Here is an 18,625-nt window from a genome sequence, read left to right on the forward strand (position 1 = left end):
GATTAGAGAGTATATATCTTGCCCACTGCATCCAAATGAGTACATTTAAACCTAATGCAGACACACACTAGAATTCTGTAACTACATACATTTTATGGAAAATAGTTGGGTAAAAGGAGAAAATAATTAAGAGGTTCAAACTCTCATTAAGTGGTAGAAAATACAAATATAAACTGAAAAAGAACAACTCTTGAAGTATAGTGTACTGTATTTGGTGTTTAATACAAAAACAGTCTTTTAACCCTTTAACTCCACTGGACGCGTTAACGTGCGCCTTTGTACCTGTCCCTGTGTGCTCTGAATGTGTGTACGCGTGCCACCAGTCCTTCTACCTGGTACTCTAAACGTGTCTACACGTAGAAACGTTCAGGTAGAAGGACTGGTGGTGTGCGTAAACACGTTCATCAGAGCACACAGGGACAGGTACAAAGGCATGCGTTAACACATCCAGAGCAGTTACAGGGTTAACTAGGGACCTGAGAAATTAGCATTTTGTGGTAAATGCTAATATACATAGGAATTCTGCCTCAATATGAGGAAATTTAATATTACCTAATACACACTATTTCTTAATGAATTGTATCCAAATAAACTATTTGATCAGAGTGTAATACCTATACAATATATGCAGCATACAATATTCTATGGATAAGACTGCGTAACATTGTGCACCGGTGCCCAACTGGGGTTGTTGCAGGTGGGGCTCATAATTTTCAGTGACGTGGCACTGTAAACACGACAGCCAGGTGACGTGAATTGTAGTATTCATGTCTCATTTATGCTTCATGTTATGGATATTTCTCTTTCTACTACTTCTTCATTATATTATTTCTGACCATAGTTTATTTTCTGTCTTTTATGAATGATTATAGTAATGGTACAAATTCTTCACTGGCACTGCAATTTGCAAGTTCTGATAAAAGTATACCATGATGTAACCAATTCAAGGCCTCTGGAGAGACTTAAGACATTCTAGTTGCTTGGTACTTCGTCTTTTTAAGTGGACTACAGACAAACTGTGCAGCTGCTTAGGTAATACTTCGGCCTCTTATTAAAGCATGCTGTAAAATTGCATTATCCATCATCACTTAGTGTTCCAAGAGACTTTTCAACATTATTTTATTATTAATTTAGTGAGAGCCACAGTGATGCAACAGATCTGTTGTTCTGAACACCATCACGTGTCTTTTTTCGAACTAAGGCTTGAAAAGAAGGTAGATTAAGATGTGAAGTTGCAACAACAACAAAGTTATTAGACAGAGCACAACATTTGACTCAGGAATGATAAGAACAGAAACAGGCAGTGCCCATTTCAATGAAACCATGCTGGTATATGTCCTATGTATGTATGTAAAACTTAGATCTGAGTGGGGATCTGAACCATCATTGCCATGAATACAAGTCCAGTGCGCTAAATGCTTCACTATCTTGCTCAGTTTCAGTTAGCCAGGGAAAGTAACTTCTTCTAGAACACAACTTATTAGTAAAATTTGTGGTGCTGCTAACTCCTATTTAATTTTCTTCAAAATAAAATCCTACAGATCTTTTTCTTTCTTTCGTTTTTCCAGCGGGTATATGCAGAGAGAGGGGGAGATCATCACAACTTTTCCCAGATTTCACAGTTAAAAACACACTTTTTCTGGGGTGAAAATACATATTTTCCCAGGTGAAAGTGCATTTTTTTTCAATGTTAAGTGATAATATACTTTCCCTCAGAGTTGTAAAACTTACCAATCCTTTGTATGATAAAAGGTTTTATACACCAACATTGAACTTCCCAGCACTTTAGGAAATGCAACCCAGCAACAAAACGATGTGTGTTGGAAAGATCTCCAATATGCAGCAACACATACATTGCATATTTTTCGAAAGTATAAATACGAATTCTACCAAATACAGCATAGTGGCTTCTGAAGCACCAAAATTGTGAATGCACTGCAAAATGCACTTTTGTCAGTCAGTATAGCTCGTGTTACGTAATCTCACCAGCCAATGACAACAGAAATTCACAGCATAGGACATATGATGTAGTCAGGCAAGCAAAATCCCTGTTAAATAGCGCAAACATGCAAATAATCAAAGTCAATATAGCTACACGAAAAGCTAAGCTTTCACATATAATAATGGTCGTCAAAAATTTTTTGTTATTTTCTTCCGAGAGTGTGGTTAGGCAGGATCCTAAGAGCACAGCTTAAATTGCAGCAGCTGAATGTTTCTGACAAGCACGATTACAAATTTCACTCCTGTGAACAGAACATTTTGTGGGTTACCTAGCTGAATTGTCAAGTACAGCACTTTGACCTTTCCATAAAAAAGCCAATTACGTGTGAAACTTCTCAAGAACTCACTCCACTCCCCCCCCCCCCCCCCCCTTTTTTAAGGAGTATTATATTTTTTGTCATCGTTATTGCATAAATTGTTATCTATGAAAGAGCTAATATAAATATGAAAAATTAACCTTGAGCCTTGGTCATTTATAGTGTGTGTTACCTTTTAAGATATGTCAAACACAAGTGACCCAGAAAAAATTTTAAAAAATGGCATAAACCCTGGTCTTCTAGGCCCTAATTTTTTCTAAGTGGGTGGTCCTCAAAATGTTCAGTTTTGAATGACAGTCAAACACTCCGTGATTTAAGTAATTCATCGCACATTCTCACATGTAACATAACTCATCTTGCGTAAAAGGAAATTTTCTAATTAACGCTTCTCAAATCATCATTTGCAACATTTTCCCACAGCCTGTTAAAATTGTAAACAGTTGTAACATCACACTCATCAAAAGCAAAGTTTTATTTTGGTGTTACTCTCTCATTGATGTTTTATCACTGCAGTATTATTCTGCAATAGTGGGCTAGAGTAAAATTCTTGATTACAGTATCCGTTCTTGTAAGTCAAAATTACAAAAATTTACCTGAAAACTAAAACAATGAAAACTTCACAGAATTCTAAAAAAATCCCAGTTTCTTCTGGGATCTCCCAGGGTGTGTACACCCCTTTTATGTCCTAGAAGACTCTCAATGAGTGAAATGACAGTGCCGAAAGTTAGTTACAGGTTTTTTCTACTTTTAATGTGTACATCAGCAATACAGCAACTCTGTCTCCAGAAGGATAAGTACTGGCCAGACATACTGTCTCCTTGTAATTTTTCATATTAATTTTGTCCTTTCTTGTTTCATACAAACTCTAGCTTCAGTAACATCAATAAATTACAATTTAGGGGACTGTTATCAAGAAAAGGTTCAGAAATATAACTATTATTAATAATTAATTTACTTGACATAGGAACATGGCGACCCCATCGCCCAATGGGAAACCACTGCAATCAGCCACCTGAGTATTGGCGGGAAAATGATATCTTAGTGAGTTAGGAGGAAATCTAGGATTGTGGTTCTGCAGTTGACAACCATAGTTGTAAATCGGAGCTTGCTCCACCCAAGGTTAACTACCTTCAAAAGTCAACCATGTAACGGTCTTTTAGGAAAAAAATTTCCACCGTCCTGTCCAAGAATGCAGGAGAAGGCTACATCGGATTCAGTGGGTAGCCACCTAGAAGGCGTCAATGAGTCGGAGCATTAGCAATCATCCATTCTTATGCCAGTTCATAAGAACAGGATCAAACAAGATCAGGTCAACTACATTGCTACTCATAATATTAATTCTCTAATTAAAGCAGGAAAACTAAATTAGTTGGCGGGTGAATTAGATAAACAGAAATTTAGGTAGCAGGACTCCAGGAAATGAGAAATACTACAGAAGAACCATTCGAATCACAAGGTTACAGAATTTACAATGGGAAACCTAGAATAAGGGTTATGAAAGAATGTCCCCAATTTGGAACTGGGTTTCTAGTCAATGTGAAAATAATAGATTCAATTATCGATTTTCAAGCCATCTTCCTGAGAATTGCAACTTTGAGTTTAAAAGCATCCAACAAAATTTATACCATCATTAAGGTCCATGCCCCTACTAACGAGAAGAATTTTCTAACAAAGAATAGGAAAGAAGTGCAAAAGTTTTGGGATCTCATTGGCCAAACAATAAACCAAGTAAATATTAACAATGTTGAGATCCTGTTAGGGGACTTCAATGCCCAACTCGGAAGAGAAAAGAAATACTGGGATATCATTGGGAAATCGGTTAAACATAAACAAACAAATAAGAATGGTCAAAGACTTGTTGAACTCTGTAGGGAACACAAACTGATCTCAAAGTCCACATACTTCAAAAGGAGGCCAAACAAACTTAAAACTTGGAAACATCCTGATTGGAGATAAAGGAGAATGGCAGCTGGATCATGTATTTATGGACAAATTCTTCCACGGAGAAGTCTACTGTGTTAAAGTATTAAGAGGGGTAGATACACGTTCAGATCATTACATTATCAAAATCAAAATTAAGTTCACCCCACTAAAAAAGAAACCAAAGTGCAATAAACGAAAGAGTAACTTCGATTCCCACCAATTAATTAGAAATGCTAAATATAGTGAAGTCACACAAAACATAAAACTGACATAATTTAGAAGGACTGGTTCAAATTCTCAGGCAACAAGGAGAAAATTGAGCCCCATTGAAGCCACGTAAATGACATATCTGGTGGAACTCGGAATGTGACAAAATTAATGAAGAAAGACATCATGCATGGTTACAAATTTCAAACACACAACACAGAAGAAAATGCAACCAACCTCAAAAATATCAGGAAAAAGTTCACACAAATTATCAGCCAAACCAAGAGACAATCACAGAAAGATCTAATTGACTCAATAGAAGAAAATTACCACAAAACCAGTTCCAGAGACTTTTACAAAATGTTTGTAAGACAATTACAAACATTTGCCCCTCCCACATTAATGCTGAAAAGGGAAGATGGAAAAATGGCACATAATGACAAGGAAAATGCCAAAATCATGGCAAAAGCATTTAGTAAATTTTCGAATTGTGAAGAATCCCAGGAACTTTTAGCAATTAATACAGACACACCCATCAAGACTCCATCTGATCTCATAAATCCTCCAACAATCCAAGAGGTGGAAACAGCACTCAGAGAGATAAAAAATTATAAGGCATGCGGAGAAATGTGGAAATATGCCAGAGATACAGTTCGAACATACTTACACATAGCCCTAACAGAAATCTGGATAACAGAAAAGTTTCCCGAACATTGGACCACAGCAATAATCCACCCACTCCACAGACAAGGAGATAAAAGCAACCCAGATAATTACAGAGGTCTCTCTCCCATAGACTGCACATACAAGATTTTCTCCAGAATCATATACAAAAGGATCAAAGAACAACTAGAGGAAGAATTAGATGAATGCCAAGGAGGCTTCAGACCTTGGAGAAGCTGTGCAGAACAGATCATCACTTTAAAACTAGCCATAGCATACTACAAGAAACGAAATAAACCTCTTGTAATAACCTTCGTGGACTTTAAAAAGGCATATGATTGTATCCATAGATCTTCAATATTAAAACTCTTAAGAAATTTCGGGCTCTATACAAAATTTATCAAATTGATAGAACTCACCTTAACCAACACTGTATCAAAAGTCAAGTTCTGGGGGGGGGGGGGAACTCTCTAGGCCATTTATCATAAAAACAGGTTTAGGACAAGCAGATCACTTGACACCCCTGCTGTTCAACTATGCTTTAGAATACATACTGAGGGAATGGTACAAGACTAACCCAAAGAACATCCAAACTGGAAGACCCAAAGACAACATAAGTTTAAATTTACTAGGATTTGCTGCTGACCTTGCTCTCTTGTCCAACAGTATTCAGGAAACCAAACAACAAGTTATCTCACTACAGGAAATAGCACAAAAAATTGGTCTTGGAATATCCTTTGAAAAAACAGTCATCACATTAACTGACCCACCACTCATAAACAAAATTGCCATAGGAAACCAAGAAATCAAAATTGTATATAAATTTAAATATCTGGGAGAAATCATACTATATAACCTCAATGAAAAGTCAAAATGGCGTAACAGAATAAACAAATTGACTAGAGCACAATATATCACCAAGAACACCTACAACAAAAAGAACCTGTCAATAGCAACAAAATTAAAACACTACAAAACAGCCACTCAACCAGAAATAACATACGCAACTAAAACCATCTTCAAAACAACTAACACTGCACAAATAGACAAAATAATCAAAATAAAGGGAAGAATCATCAGAGCGTGCATCAGCAAATCGTACCAGAAAGATGGACACTGGAGAGTAGCTACAAATGAAACAGTCTACAAAGAAATAGAACCAGTAATGAGTACAATCAGGAAGAAACACATTTCGTTTTTCGGACATCTACCGTATTTACTCGAATCTAAGCCACACTCGAATCTAAGCCGCACCTGAAAAATGAGACTTGAAATCAAGGAAAAAATATTTTCCCCGAATCTAAGCCGCACCTGAAATTTGAGACTCGAAATTCAAGGGGAGAGAAAAATTATAGGCCACATCTCCAAATCGAAACAAAGTTGGTCCATTGTAATATGAGACACAATTTAGGTCGAATGAATGATGATACAGCCACAGTAGTTTGGTTCGAGTCTTAAGTTAGCAGTTAAGCTTTACCAGGTAGCCATTGCTATGCGTCAGGCGCTCCGTCCGTATTTATACAGGTACCCTTCCTTTTCCACGTGCTTCGTCTGGTTTGAATTGATAGCTTATTTTTCTTTGATCTGATAAGCGCAGTTTTCTTTGTTAAAGGTGTTTACGTCGCTCTAAGCTGAAAATGCGTTACTGTACTGTGTCATGCATTGTTTGCTGCATTCTGATAGTGCGTGTTCACGGCCTGTCGCCGCTCGCGGCATGGCTTGCTTTTGTGAGCGCTACCGCCGCTTTTTTTAAAAAAAAGAGGAATCGTCTCATTAGCGAAACAATGGCAAGAAACTGCTATTTGTTGTTACTTACACTGCTGCTTTCTTTGATAATGATCAACAAGAACCAAATAATAGACTGTGTATGATAGAAGACTTTCTGAACGAGAGTTTAGCAAAAATTTTTCTCCGTTTGAAAATCTTTGCAGGCGCCTCTTTAGTACATTACATTCTACACAGAAATTAGAGTCATCTTAGATTTAAAAATCAAGTCAATTGCCGTGCTTAATTTCTGACTGTGTCACTATTAAGGATAAGAATATTACGAATATAAACATGACATGATATGTATATTCTTCCGCGTTTGCTGTTGTCTCACTCTAGTTTCGTAGTTTATTAGGCAGACCGGATTTAAATGGGATAGCAGCAAACATGAAACAATACATGGCAAAATGTTTATTTGCGTATTATTCTTATGGTGATGAGAATACTGCATGTGATTCACAATTTATAAAAGTTCCTATTATAGCAACCATCTCTTCTCACAGATAGGAAAAAATTCAGAACGAGTTGGCCATATTGACAAACATCCCAAACGGTCTTTCCAGTCAGATTTTTGTAGTACATTGAAATGCTGCTACGTTCGAAGATGAACCATGCGGAATTTGTATTTACTTCGTTGGATAATGTATGAAAATGCAATGGTCGAAACTCGGGGCGGAGAAAATAGCTCGTCTTCCACCCCCCCCCTTTTTTTTTTACTGCCGCACAGGTTTTGGCGCCAGTATTTATCTTTGTGCGTACATAGCATGCCTGTGTAGCGCTACATATATTCGACGGCAGAAGTAAGTTATGGCGGCACCCACCAACTTTTTTCCGAATTTTCGCTGGCTTTGCACTCGATTCTAAGCCGCAGGTGGTTTTTTGGATTACAAAAACCGGAAAAAAAGGGCGGCTTAGATTCGAGTAAATACGGTAATCAGAACACCAGAGAACAGGATCATCAGGAGAATAATAGAAAAATTGTGGAACAGTAAGTGCAACATTAAGTGGATTACAGAACTCTAAGATATGGATGAGCTACAGATTACATTGGAAGACCTAAGAAACAAAACTGACAAAATCAGGAAACACAAACAATCAAACCAGACTGCAAACAAGAATCAACAACCAGACAATAGGAAGGGTGATTTCTGATGAAGAAAGAAGGATGAGATCCAAAAGAATGAAGAAGTGCTGGGCTGACAGGAAACTGAAAAATTCCTTGTATAAAGTTGGCTAGAGTGGCCCAATGAAGGCCATAAAATGTAAATAATAATAATTAATTTACTACTAAAAATGGACAAACTTTGATGGCCTTAGAAATCCTTGGATTTTATTTCCCGCAGAAGAATACCACCAGCACAGATAAAAGAAAATGTGTTTAAACAGAATCCCGAGGACTTGCTGCAAACAAGCATAAGTAATTGGTGGCAGAAAGCAGGAAATAGAATCCAACAGAAGAGGAGTCTTGTACCTCTGTGTGATCCTCCGGAGCTGATGCATAAATGCAACCAATAATTTGTTGTTAGCATACTCTCCGTCTTCATTTACTACAGACCAGCAGAATTTTGAAACAACACATGAATTTTACATCTTCTGGCTAAATTCTCCAAATTTTGATCTTCTAACTTCCTTCCAAATTTGATACTTGCACTGCTTTCAGATATATATTTGTAAATATGCAGCCAATCTGGGCAAACTACAAATGTGGACCATTTCTTTAACACTATACTTCTATGATTGAATCCTACATTTTTAATTGTAAGAGTATCTTTATAGAGACAAATATTTTTAAAAGTGGGATATTACTGTTTACGTACCAAGCTGAAACCTTTAAAAAATTCTACATTTGTTACTGATTCCAACGGCTCTACTCACTGATTCACAAGTTACCTGTCTTAAATTATATTTTTATTGGACTAATGAGCTAGCAACAGGAAACTGATAGCCAGTAAAGTCTATTATACAATAAAACTATATTGTGAAGAAAAAAAGAGGAGGACTGATACTGGATGGGGCAGCAATATTGAAGAATACAAGTTGTGCTGCTCTCAGCGCAGTGACTGCAATATTAAGGCCTACAATAAACGTAAATTCAGAGATTAAATATCAAGTTATGAAATGGTGGGAAGGACAGGAAACCAGGAGAGATTAAATAAAACTTCCACAAATAGATGTAAATAATATGAACACCAGAAAGATATCAGAAGACCCATTTATGAAGGTCTGTGCAAGATTCCATTTTATTAATTTCATGTGGCACAATGGCCACATGCAATACCTTTAATTGGACGCCGCTTCAGCGAATTGCATGTCCCTAATCTATCCCGGTTCACCAACTTGGGAAACAAGACCTACTGTTTAACATGGAATCTGAACCATGTGTCACATCTGGTGGATCATCATGTCACTGAGTTGTGAAGAGTAGATCAAATGCACAATGAAAATTTCTGTGGCTCGACTACAATATTACCCCGTAACCTCTTGGTTTCGAGGCAGATGCCATACTACTAGACCACCTGGCCTGGCAAGATTAAACTGGGGGGGGATGAACAGTGAATATCTAAGCTGGATCTGGGGATCAAAATATGGAGCGAAAAATAAATAAACAAACAACAATACAAGTAAGATGTAAGAGGAAGGATAATACAATTCCACAATGCAATGTGGGTAAAATAAAGATGACAGACATGCAGACATTAATTTTGGTCAAAGCTTATTCAACATGGGTAAGGAGTAAGATGTGGCCCGGGGAGAGGGGGGGGGGGGGGGGGGGGAGGGCAGGAGCCAACATCACCAACCACAATTCCATAACCTGACAGAAGCAGTAAGGTGACTTAATTTCCATCTGTAATGGGGGAGGGGAGAGACCACCACACTTAATATCAGGAGGAAAACATGAACAGAAATGGGAGTAGACCACACTAATGGAAAAATCATGCTTGATGTACAAAAATATGTTAAAAGAAATGAGCAATGAGAAAACATTAATAATGGATGTAACATTTAGCAAAATGGGTAAATTAAGCTCAACATCCAGATGTCAGTTGGTTAAGTAAAACATTTAAGCAATTTTGGAAACATGAATACACCATAAAATGGTGAAGTGAAATACATGTGCTTATATTCAGGGAGGATATGTAATTAACACACAAATTACTCCAATACTATGTGCATTACAAGTCTATGAAAGGATTCATAACAAAATAGCCGAAGGCAGTAAAAAAATCAAGCTGGAAGCAAACAAAACAGAATATAAAAACTGTATAAATACAGAAGTAAACTTTTGAAATTTGTAAAATTGTCATAAATAGCTATAGGTATATAATTAAGTGGTTGATCCCTTAAAAATAATGCTTCCTATTCTGTCCTTGACAGACAGTCTTTTTAAAGAGAAATTGAACCAAACTTCTATCTGTCATTTTTATATTTGAGGCACATATATGAAGAAATGAGAAATAATGGAGCCATTCTTAGCTGTCGATGACGTCCCAATACTGAATAATAATGTGGATAGCAGATAACCATATCTAACAAAGCAACAGAAATTGGCACAAAAGACAACACAATTTGAGCAACCACAGGAAGCAGAAATAGTTTTTTTTATGATCATTCCCACTACGCAAAGTGAGAAACATTTACAGAAATTAACAAATGAAGACTGGGATTTAATATTCTCTTGGTGATATCATAACAGATGGACTATAAGCTCAGACTGGGAAATGAATCAGCTGTGCCCTTTTCGAAGGATTTGTCAATCAATTTATGGAAACCAAAGAATACCTTAATCTGGATGGCCCAATAGGGAACCGGTACTCCTGAGCGTGAATTTAAGTATTTTAACTATGCCACATTGCATACTCAGAGAAATCAGTTAAAAATATAACAGGTACTAAGATCTGACAAGAACTACATAATTATGAGACTGACAAATGTTCATGTGATTTTCCAATCTGACAGCAGGATTATTTCAGAATGTCATACTAAAATATTCATAAGAATTAAATTTTAGGTTTCATTAACAAAAATTACAAATCAACTCTGCACCCAGTGTCAATGACACTATTATCACAAACAATTTTTGTGACTATCTTGTATATGCAGGGTGTCACAGGCCCAATGATCAGTATTGGGGATAAAAAAGGAACCGTCATTTGAAGCAAAAAAAGTCTGATGAACATGGACTTTAAAATGCATACCTTAAGAGCCATGAGCAATACTACATCTTCGATACTGTGAGACATCTCTCTCCTGCAAGCGCTTTGTTTTCCATTTTTTAGAAAGTATGGACGAAAACAGAAAAAAAGTCTAGAAATCATGAGGTCTAAAACACATACCTTAAGTGCTATGAGCACTTGTTCAGTAGAAGAAATGTGTTTCACGGTAGTGAAGATGAAGAACTGCTCATAGCTCTTAAGGTATGTATTTTACAACCCATGCTTACTAGGCTTTTTTTGCTTCAAATGATTGTTCCTGTCATATCCCAGAATCTCAACCATTCCTTCTGGGATACCCTGTACATGTTTCTGCCAGCATGAGATATCCTATGGTATGTGAACACCAACCTCTTATTGCTGCTGTGTGGGCAACCCAGGCACCAGGATCAATTGGTCGTACTGGTTCTGTCCTTGGAATTGTAAAATAACCTTTTGGATTTGGATCCCAACACTTCGCAACCACTAGTTTTATAGGACTGAAAGTTACAAATTTTAAACACAAATTAATAATGTAACTAAAAGTCTTTGAGTTAATATAAAAGCAAAACAAAAATTTACAAGTGAAACAATAATTTAACACTGCATGTGACAGCAAGTAACATAAGGGAATAAATACTAATTCTAAGTATGCATGTCCTAAAGCATAACACACATGTAATTGTTTAAGTACTATCTTTTTAGTCTTTCTCATACAGGTTTTACAATTAATGCACACATACTCTGAATCAATACTTTGTTATAAAATGTACCATAAACAAATTCTATTCCCACTTTCTGACACTATCCTTCTACATATACATGACTATTCTGCAATTCACACTTGAGTGTATGCCAAGGGGTATACTTTAATGCTGTATTTCTACCATTCCGCTCTCAAACAGCACACAGGAAAAATAACCATCTAAAGCTTTCCATGTGAGCTCTTATTTCTCTTATTTTATTACAACGATCATTCCTCCCTATGTAGGGGTGGGCGTCACAAAAAAATTTTCACATTCGGAGAACATTGTAGACTGACACTGTATGAAAAGATCTCACCACACTGAAAAACATCTTTGTTTTAATGATTCCCACCCCATTTCGCGTATCATACCTGTGATGCTCTCTCCCCAATTTTTCTATAATAGAAAATGAGATGTCCTCCTTTGAAGGAGGCAAGGATCCCATACTGCACAGCAATACTCTACCAAAGGACTGACAAGCATAGTATATAGACACTCTCTAGTGGACCAGTTGCATCTTGTACGTGTTCTGCCAATAAAACACAGTCTTTGGTTTGTCTTCTCTAGAAAATTATCTATGTGATCGTTCAATTTAAGTTGTTCATAATTGCAATTCCTATGTATTTAGCTGAATTAACCGCCTTTAGATTTGTGTGATTTATTGTGAAATGTAATGGATTCCTTTTAGTATTCATGTGGATAACAACACACTTTACCTTATTTAGAGTCAACTGCCACTTTTCACACCATACAGGTATCGTGTCTCAAGTCATCTTGCAATTGGTTTTGCTCTTCCAATGACTTTACTACATATATGGTAAATAACAGAATCATCTGCAAACCATCAAAGAGGGCAGCTCAGATTGTCTTCTAAATCATTTAGATAGATTAGGGCAGCAGAGGACTTACAACACTTCCTTGGGGAATGTCAGGTATCACTTCTGTTTTACTTGACAATTTTCTGTTTGTTACTACAAACTGTAACCTTTCTGACAGGAAATCACAAATCCAGTTGGATAACTGAAATGATACATCATAGGCACGCAATTTCATTAGAAGCCACTTGTGAGGAACAATATCAGAAGCATTTTGGAAATCTAGAAATACCTAATCAATCCGAGATCCCCCATCAATAGCACACACTACTTTGTGAGAATGAAGGGCTAGTTGTGTTTCACAAGAATAACATTTTCTGAATCTAGGCTGACTGTGTGTCAACAGTTTATTTTTTATTTTATTTATTTTTTTTTTTTTGCTCTTGAGGTAATTGATAATGTTCGAATAGAGTGTATGTTCCAAAATCTCACGGCAAATCACCAGCAATGCTATGGGTCTGTAACTGATTGGATAACTTCTACTTCCTTTCTTGAGTACTGGTGTTGCCTGTGCAACATTGTCTTTAGGTACAGATCTTCTGTCAAGCAAGTGGTTGTATATGGTTGACAAGTATGGATTATTGTGCCAGCATACTATGAAAGGAATCTAACTGATATACAATCTGGAGCAGAGGACTTGACTTTTTTTAAGTGATTTATGCTGCTTTGCTTCACTGAGGATCTCTAGTTTAGTCACTCATATCGGCAGCAATTCTTGATTTGAATGCTGGAATATTTACTTCATCATCTTTGATGAAGGAATTTCCAATAATAGTTTTTAATAACGCCGCTTTAGTGGCACTTCGTTGGTAACATTACCACCATTACAATGCAGTGAATGTATTGATTGTCTTGCCACTACTTAACTTCACATATGACCAGAATCTCTCTGAATTTTCTGCCAGAATTTCACTGTGGAAACTATTAAAAGCATCTCACATTAAAGTTCACACTGAATTTTGAGCTTCTGTAACAATGCGTTCTTTTAAATTTGGCATGTTTTTTTCATTGCTTCTGCAACAGTGTTCCGACCTGTTTTGTGTAACATGGGGGAGGGGGGGGGGGGGGCAGTTCTGTCTAATATTTGGTATGATTCATTCCATTGCTGTTGATAAGATTTCTTTAAATTGCAACAGGAAATCAAAGAGAAAATGTATATACAGTTTTTTTTTCTTTGTTCAAATCTTTATGCAAGTATAAAATTATCTTTTGTAATATGTAAATCATGCATTTCTTTTTCCTACATTGGAAACAATATTATTGGTGCATATTCCAGCTGTTGCACTGTGCCCAGTGTTGTCATTACACATTTTACTGACATTCTTGTCTTGAGTAAGTCTACAAAATAAAAATAAATTTGACTGTATCATGGTTACAAATCCAACCACTGTCATTGACTCTAAAGACAAATACAATATTAGTAAAATGATACACACAATGCATAATGGTATGTCGTGATCGACAGCTGTAATACTTTTTCACCGAGTAGGATTTATGTATAACAGTTCCACTCTGTTTATTCAATTGCATTAGATTAAAAAAAAAAAAAAAAAATCACACAAAAACAAATTTAATGCAGCTCTTAATTTTCACTACATATTATCATGAAACTAAATGGTAATATATACTATATTAGTGTAGTACAAATATTTGGCTTACCCTGGTTTCTGAACAACTTCTCTAAGTACACGAACTGCCTCATCATTGGACATGTTCTCAAAATTAATATCATTAACTTGAAGTATCATATCACCAGGTTCAATTCGACCATCTAAGGCTACCGCACCCCTAAAACAATTCAAATTATTTATTTGAGAGAGAGAGAGAGAGAGAGAGAGAGAGAGAGAGAGAGAGAGAGAGAAATAGACACTAACGTGTCTATGTTGCTCTGAAATAAAAAAATATAAAAAAAAACTATCTTGAAAGGAACAAAGGAAGATTAAACTCCAATTAAAATATCTTTGTGGCTGCTATTTCACTGCATAAAATGATATGTGTAATGCAGTAACTAACTGCAGTTCTTACTTGTGTGCCACATGCTGTGTTTTGCTTGTCTTGCACGATATTAACTGTTGTGAATCTATACATCTACACAGCACTGCTTTATGTCAAAAGCAACTTAAACGAGTTCGAGACCAGAGAGAACATACATCCCCACAACACCAGAGGCAAACTTGACTTCGACAAACCAAGACACAGACTCACAAAGACTGCAAACACACACAAAATAATAAGTTTAAAACTCTTCAATAAACTTCCAGCATCTGCTCGGTCACTGACCAGGAATATTTTCAAACGTGAGATTTATGACTGGTTACTCAAACACCCATTTTATAAGATAATAGAATATTTTGAAATAATCACTGACATTAGTATATAAGAATGTTCCTAAAAGAAGTGGAATTAAACTGTAAAAACTTTGCTGTAAAGTTATTGTTAATTGCATATTTAATGTTCAGACCTATTCTGCTGTAAGTAGTCAATGGTGAATATACTGAAACTGCATACTGAACACATGAAGAGCCCTGTCATGTAGGGCAGAGTGTAATGGTATGAGAAGGGCAAGGGTGGTGGTGGAGAGATCACAACCAAACATTTGAGGGCCCCTCTCCTCCCCCAGTTGCACATATTATTTGAGTACTTGCATTCAATGCTCACCTAGTCGTATGTTTCTGTGTACAGAATGTGGCTAACATACCAAAATTATTTTTAACGCTGGATGGGCAGCATATCTCATTCCAATCTGGTGAAAATATGTTTTGAGTGCACTGCATTGGTAAGTGATAGTACACAGTTAACACACAACACTTATTATCTACTGAGATTCAGAAATAACTATATTTTTCAACAGTATAAAACATTTTTTTCTAATGGCTTTCAATAGCTCATGGGGAAAAAAAAGGAGTATACTGATAATATACAATCAAATAGTTACAGCAAAACTTGCTGCAACAGAAAAAAACCAATATCAGAAAAGGTAATTTATTATATTTCTTGTCTTACAATAAACAATAGTTGCCTCTAATAGGTTACAGATGAACTAGTTAAAAAATATGGTCCCAGGATTCCAAGATTGTCATGGTTTCCTTTTAATCGCACAGCTTATAAGGTCTGAAATTAAGGGCTACATGGCAAAGGACAATAAACATCCACAGTGGTAGAAGTATAAGGACTGAGTAAGGACACTGTAAACTATGTTTTGTCATCACATGGGGCCAATGGTGTGAAACACAAAAGAAGTAATAAGGAAGGAGTGGGCAAATCCATGTCTAATTGGAAATATGATTGAGTAATTCACTATTTTCAAAATCTGAGAACAGTTCTAAAATGCACACAAAGTGTGAAAGTGATTACAGTCACATAAGTGGCATGCATCACAGTCACAAAAGCGTCATGCATATATCAGTAGTAGGGTTGGTTGCATGAAAAAAATCATGCCTACTCATTCCTAACAAAATTTACTCTGGTTTACTAGCTAGTGTGATACTTTATGACATTTACTATGAGTAACTGAACTCCCATCTTAAGGCCATTTTTCATGGAGAAACGTTTATTTACAATCCCAACGCAAGGGTCACTGTCACTGAAGCTGTGAGAAATACATAACTTCACATTATCTAATTCTTCCCAGAAATTAAACAGCACCAATTGTTAAATTTATCAAGAATTCTTAAAAGCTACAAGACTGTGTTTATAGAAAGTAGTAGTTACTCACAACAATAAGAAAATGATGACCTACCCTTTCATAATAGAGCCAACATAAATGCCTCCATCACCTCCTTTGTTACTCTGGCCAACAATACTTATTCCCAGGAAATTTACAGTGTCCATATTGAGTGTAACAGTGATGATGTTCAGGGACATTGTAGAATCTGTGATGGACGAAAATGATGACGTTCTGGAAACAGCTGGTGGAGCTCTATGTCTTCTCCTCCGCTGAGGCCGCCTTCGTCCCAAATGCAGTCTTGAAACACTACTGTGATCTATCAAAATGAGAAGAAAAATAAAGTTAAATCCTAAGACACATGCTGTAAACATACTACCTACTATACTCTTCAATTGGGGTTGTAAGAGAGCCTATAAGGGAATGTACAACAATTAACATTCACTATACAGTAAAAAAAGCAGTAACTATTGACTGCACTATGACACAAAAGATGATAATTTTTTTTGAGTACAGAATAAGAGACATGCAGTATACATGTTTCATGGTATTACATGCTTCCATCAACAACAAAAACATTTTCAATATAATCAAAACATATCCTATGGTAAATTCATATTTTTATTTCTTCAGCACTATAGCCTACAGCCCCAACTATACCTCCTTCCTTCTTCTGAAATGACACTACGAGAGGCATCACACACACAGGAAAAATAATTTGATATACAAGGGTGATTTGATAAGTCTGGTAAAAAAGCAAGAAAAATGTTGGTTTCATAAACAACTCACCTTATTTCTTGACGTGGTCTCCTTTGAGAGATATAAACTTTGTCCAGTGGCCCTTCAGCTTTTTCATTCCCTTGGAAAAATTGGTTCTGTCAAACTTTACAAAATACTCTTTGATTGCAACTATCGCTTCCTAATCTGACGAAAATTTCTTCCCAGCAAGACAAAGTTTCAAATTAGGGAACAGGAAGAAGTCACCTGGGCCTCAGTCTGGTGAATAGAGTGGACGAGGAACCAATGCAAAGCCCAATTCATGCACTTTTGAGGTTGTCATCACTGATGTGAGAGATGATGCAGTATCCTGGTGAAAGAACACTTTTTTGCATGTCAAACTTGGTCTTTTTTCAACCACCACAAGTTTCAAATGCTCCAACAGTGATGGATAATAGGGTCCAGTTATAGATCTGCCTTTTTCCAAGTAATCTATGAGGATTATTCCTTGGGAATCCCAAAAATAGTGGCCATCACCTTATCAGCTGACAAAATGGCCTTTGCCTTCTTCAGTGCAATTTCACCAGCCTCTGTCCAGTGTTTTGACTGCAGTTTTGATCTAATGTGTAATGATGGATCCAGGTTTCATCAAATGTCACAAACTGGCACAAAAAGCCTTGCAAATTGTGATAAAACATCAACAGACATTGTGTTGAAACATTGTGCTGGATCTGTTTTTGGTTGACTGAGCAATCACGGCACCTACCCCTCACACTTCTTCATAGCCAATTCTCCAAGCAGGATATTATGCATCCCTCAGTTGAGATGCCTACAGTCTCAGCAACCTCATGAATTTTCATCTGGTGGTCTTTCACTACCATATCAGGGATTCTGTCAATAGTTTCCTTTGCGGTGACCATAACTGGAAAGCCACAGCATGCAACTCTTCAAATGAAAATGTTTAATAATGGGATGAAACTCTGTTTCCTCCATTTTCAATCTCAGTCGACATACCGATCAATTCAGATGGCTGTCAACAATGAACTGAATGCTGTACATTGTTGAAATTCTTTATATGTTCCCTGGAATAATCAAGCTTACCAATCATGAAGTCGCAACAAAAATGTTCAATTCTTTCACAGAAATTTACCAGACATATCAAGCCAACCTTGTAAAACAGGTGATAAAGACTAATAACATAAGACTTCAAGTATAGTGAGGTATGATTTGTCATTACTGTCTGGACTGAGGTAAGCTGACAAGGTGCGGGTGGGCTGATCAAATTCTGCAAAAGTGAATGACTGAGGATTTTGTAGGCGAAAAACTATACCCTTGATTTTGGGCACATGCCTATGTCTTCTGAAAGGTTGTCAGAAGATGATATTCCACTGAGAATACTAAAGTGTAACTGTAGTACACACACAAGTTGTTGACATACATGGATGCCAACATATTTCATCCCGAAACAGTAGAAATTCTATTTATGGTAACTGTGAAGACGGTAACACTTAAGACTGAACCCTGTAGAATCCTGTACATGTTGATAAATAACGGC

The 18,625-nt window shown here is 36.6% G+C and overlaps 1 protein-coding gene across 3 annotated transcripts in view; it reads right to left on the reverse strand.

Moving 5' to 3' along the window:
- LOC124721666 (segment polarity protein dishevelled homolog DVL-3) overlaps positions 1-18,625 on the reverse strand; it is a 137,774-nt gene that overhangs the window by 61,863 nt on the left and 57,286 nt on the right. For all 3 annotated transcript variants that reach the window (XM_047246739.1, XM_047246740.1, XM_047246738.1), the window contains 3 exons: positions 16,429-16,672; positions 14,349-14,477; positions 11,441-11,568 (listed from right to left, as the gene is read on the reverse strand). In XM_047246739.1, the coding sequence (XP_047102695.1) occupies positions 11,441-11,568; positions 14,349-14,477; positions 16,429-16,672 (501 nt within the window). The remainder of the gene's footprint in view (positions 1-11,440; positions 11,569-14,348; positions 14,478-16,428; positions 16,673-18,625) is intronic.

This window comes from Schistocerca piceifrons, chromosome X (genome assembly GCF_021461385.2).
Source record: "Schistocerca piceifrons isolate TAMUIC-IGC-003096 chromosome X, iqSchPice1.1, whole genome shotgun sequence".
Classification (NCBI taxonomy): domain Eukaryota; kingdom Metazoa; phylum Arthropoda; class Insecta; order Orthoptera; family Acrididae; genus Schistocerca; species Schistocerca piceifrons.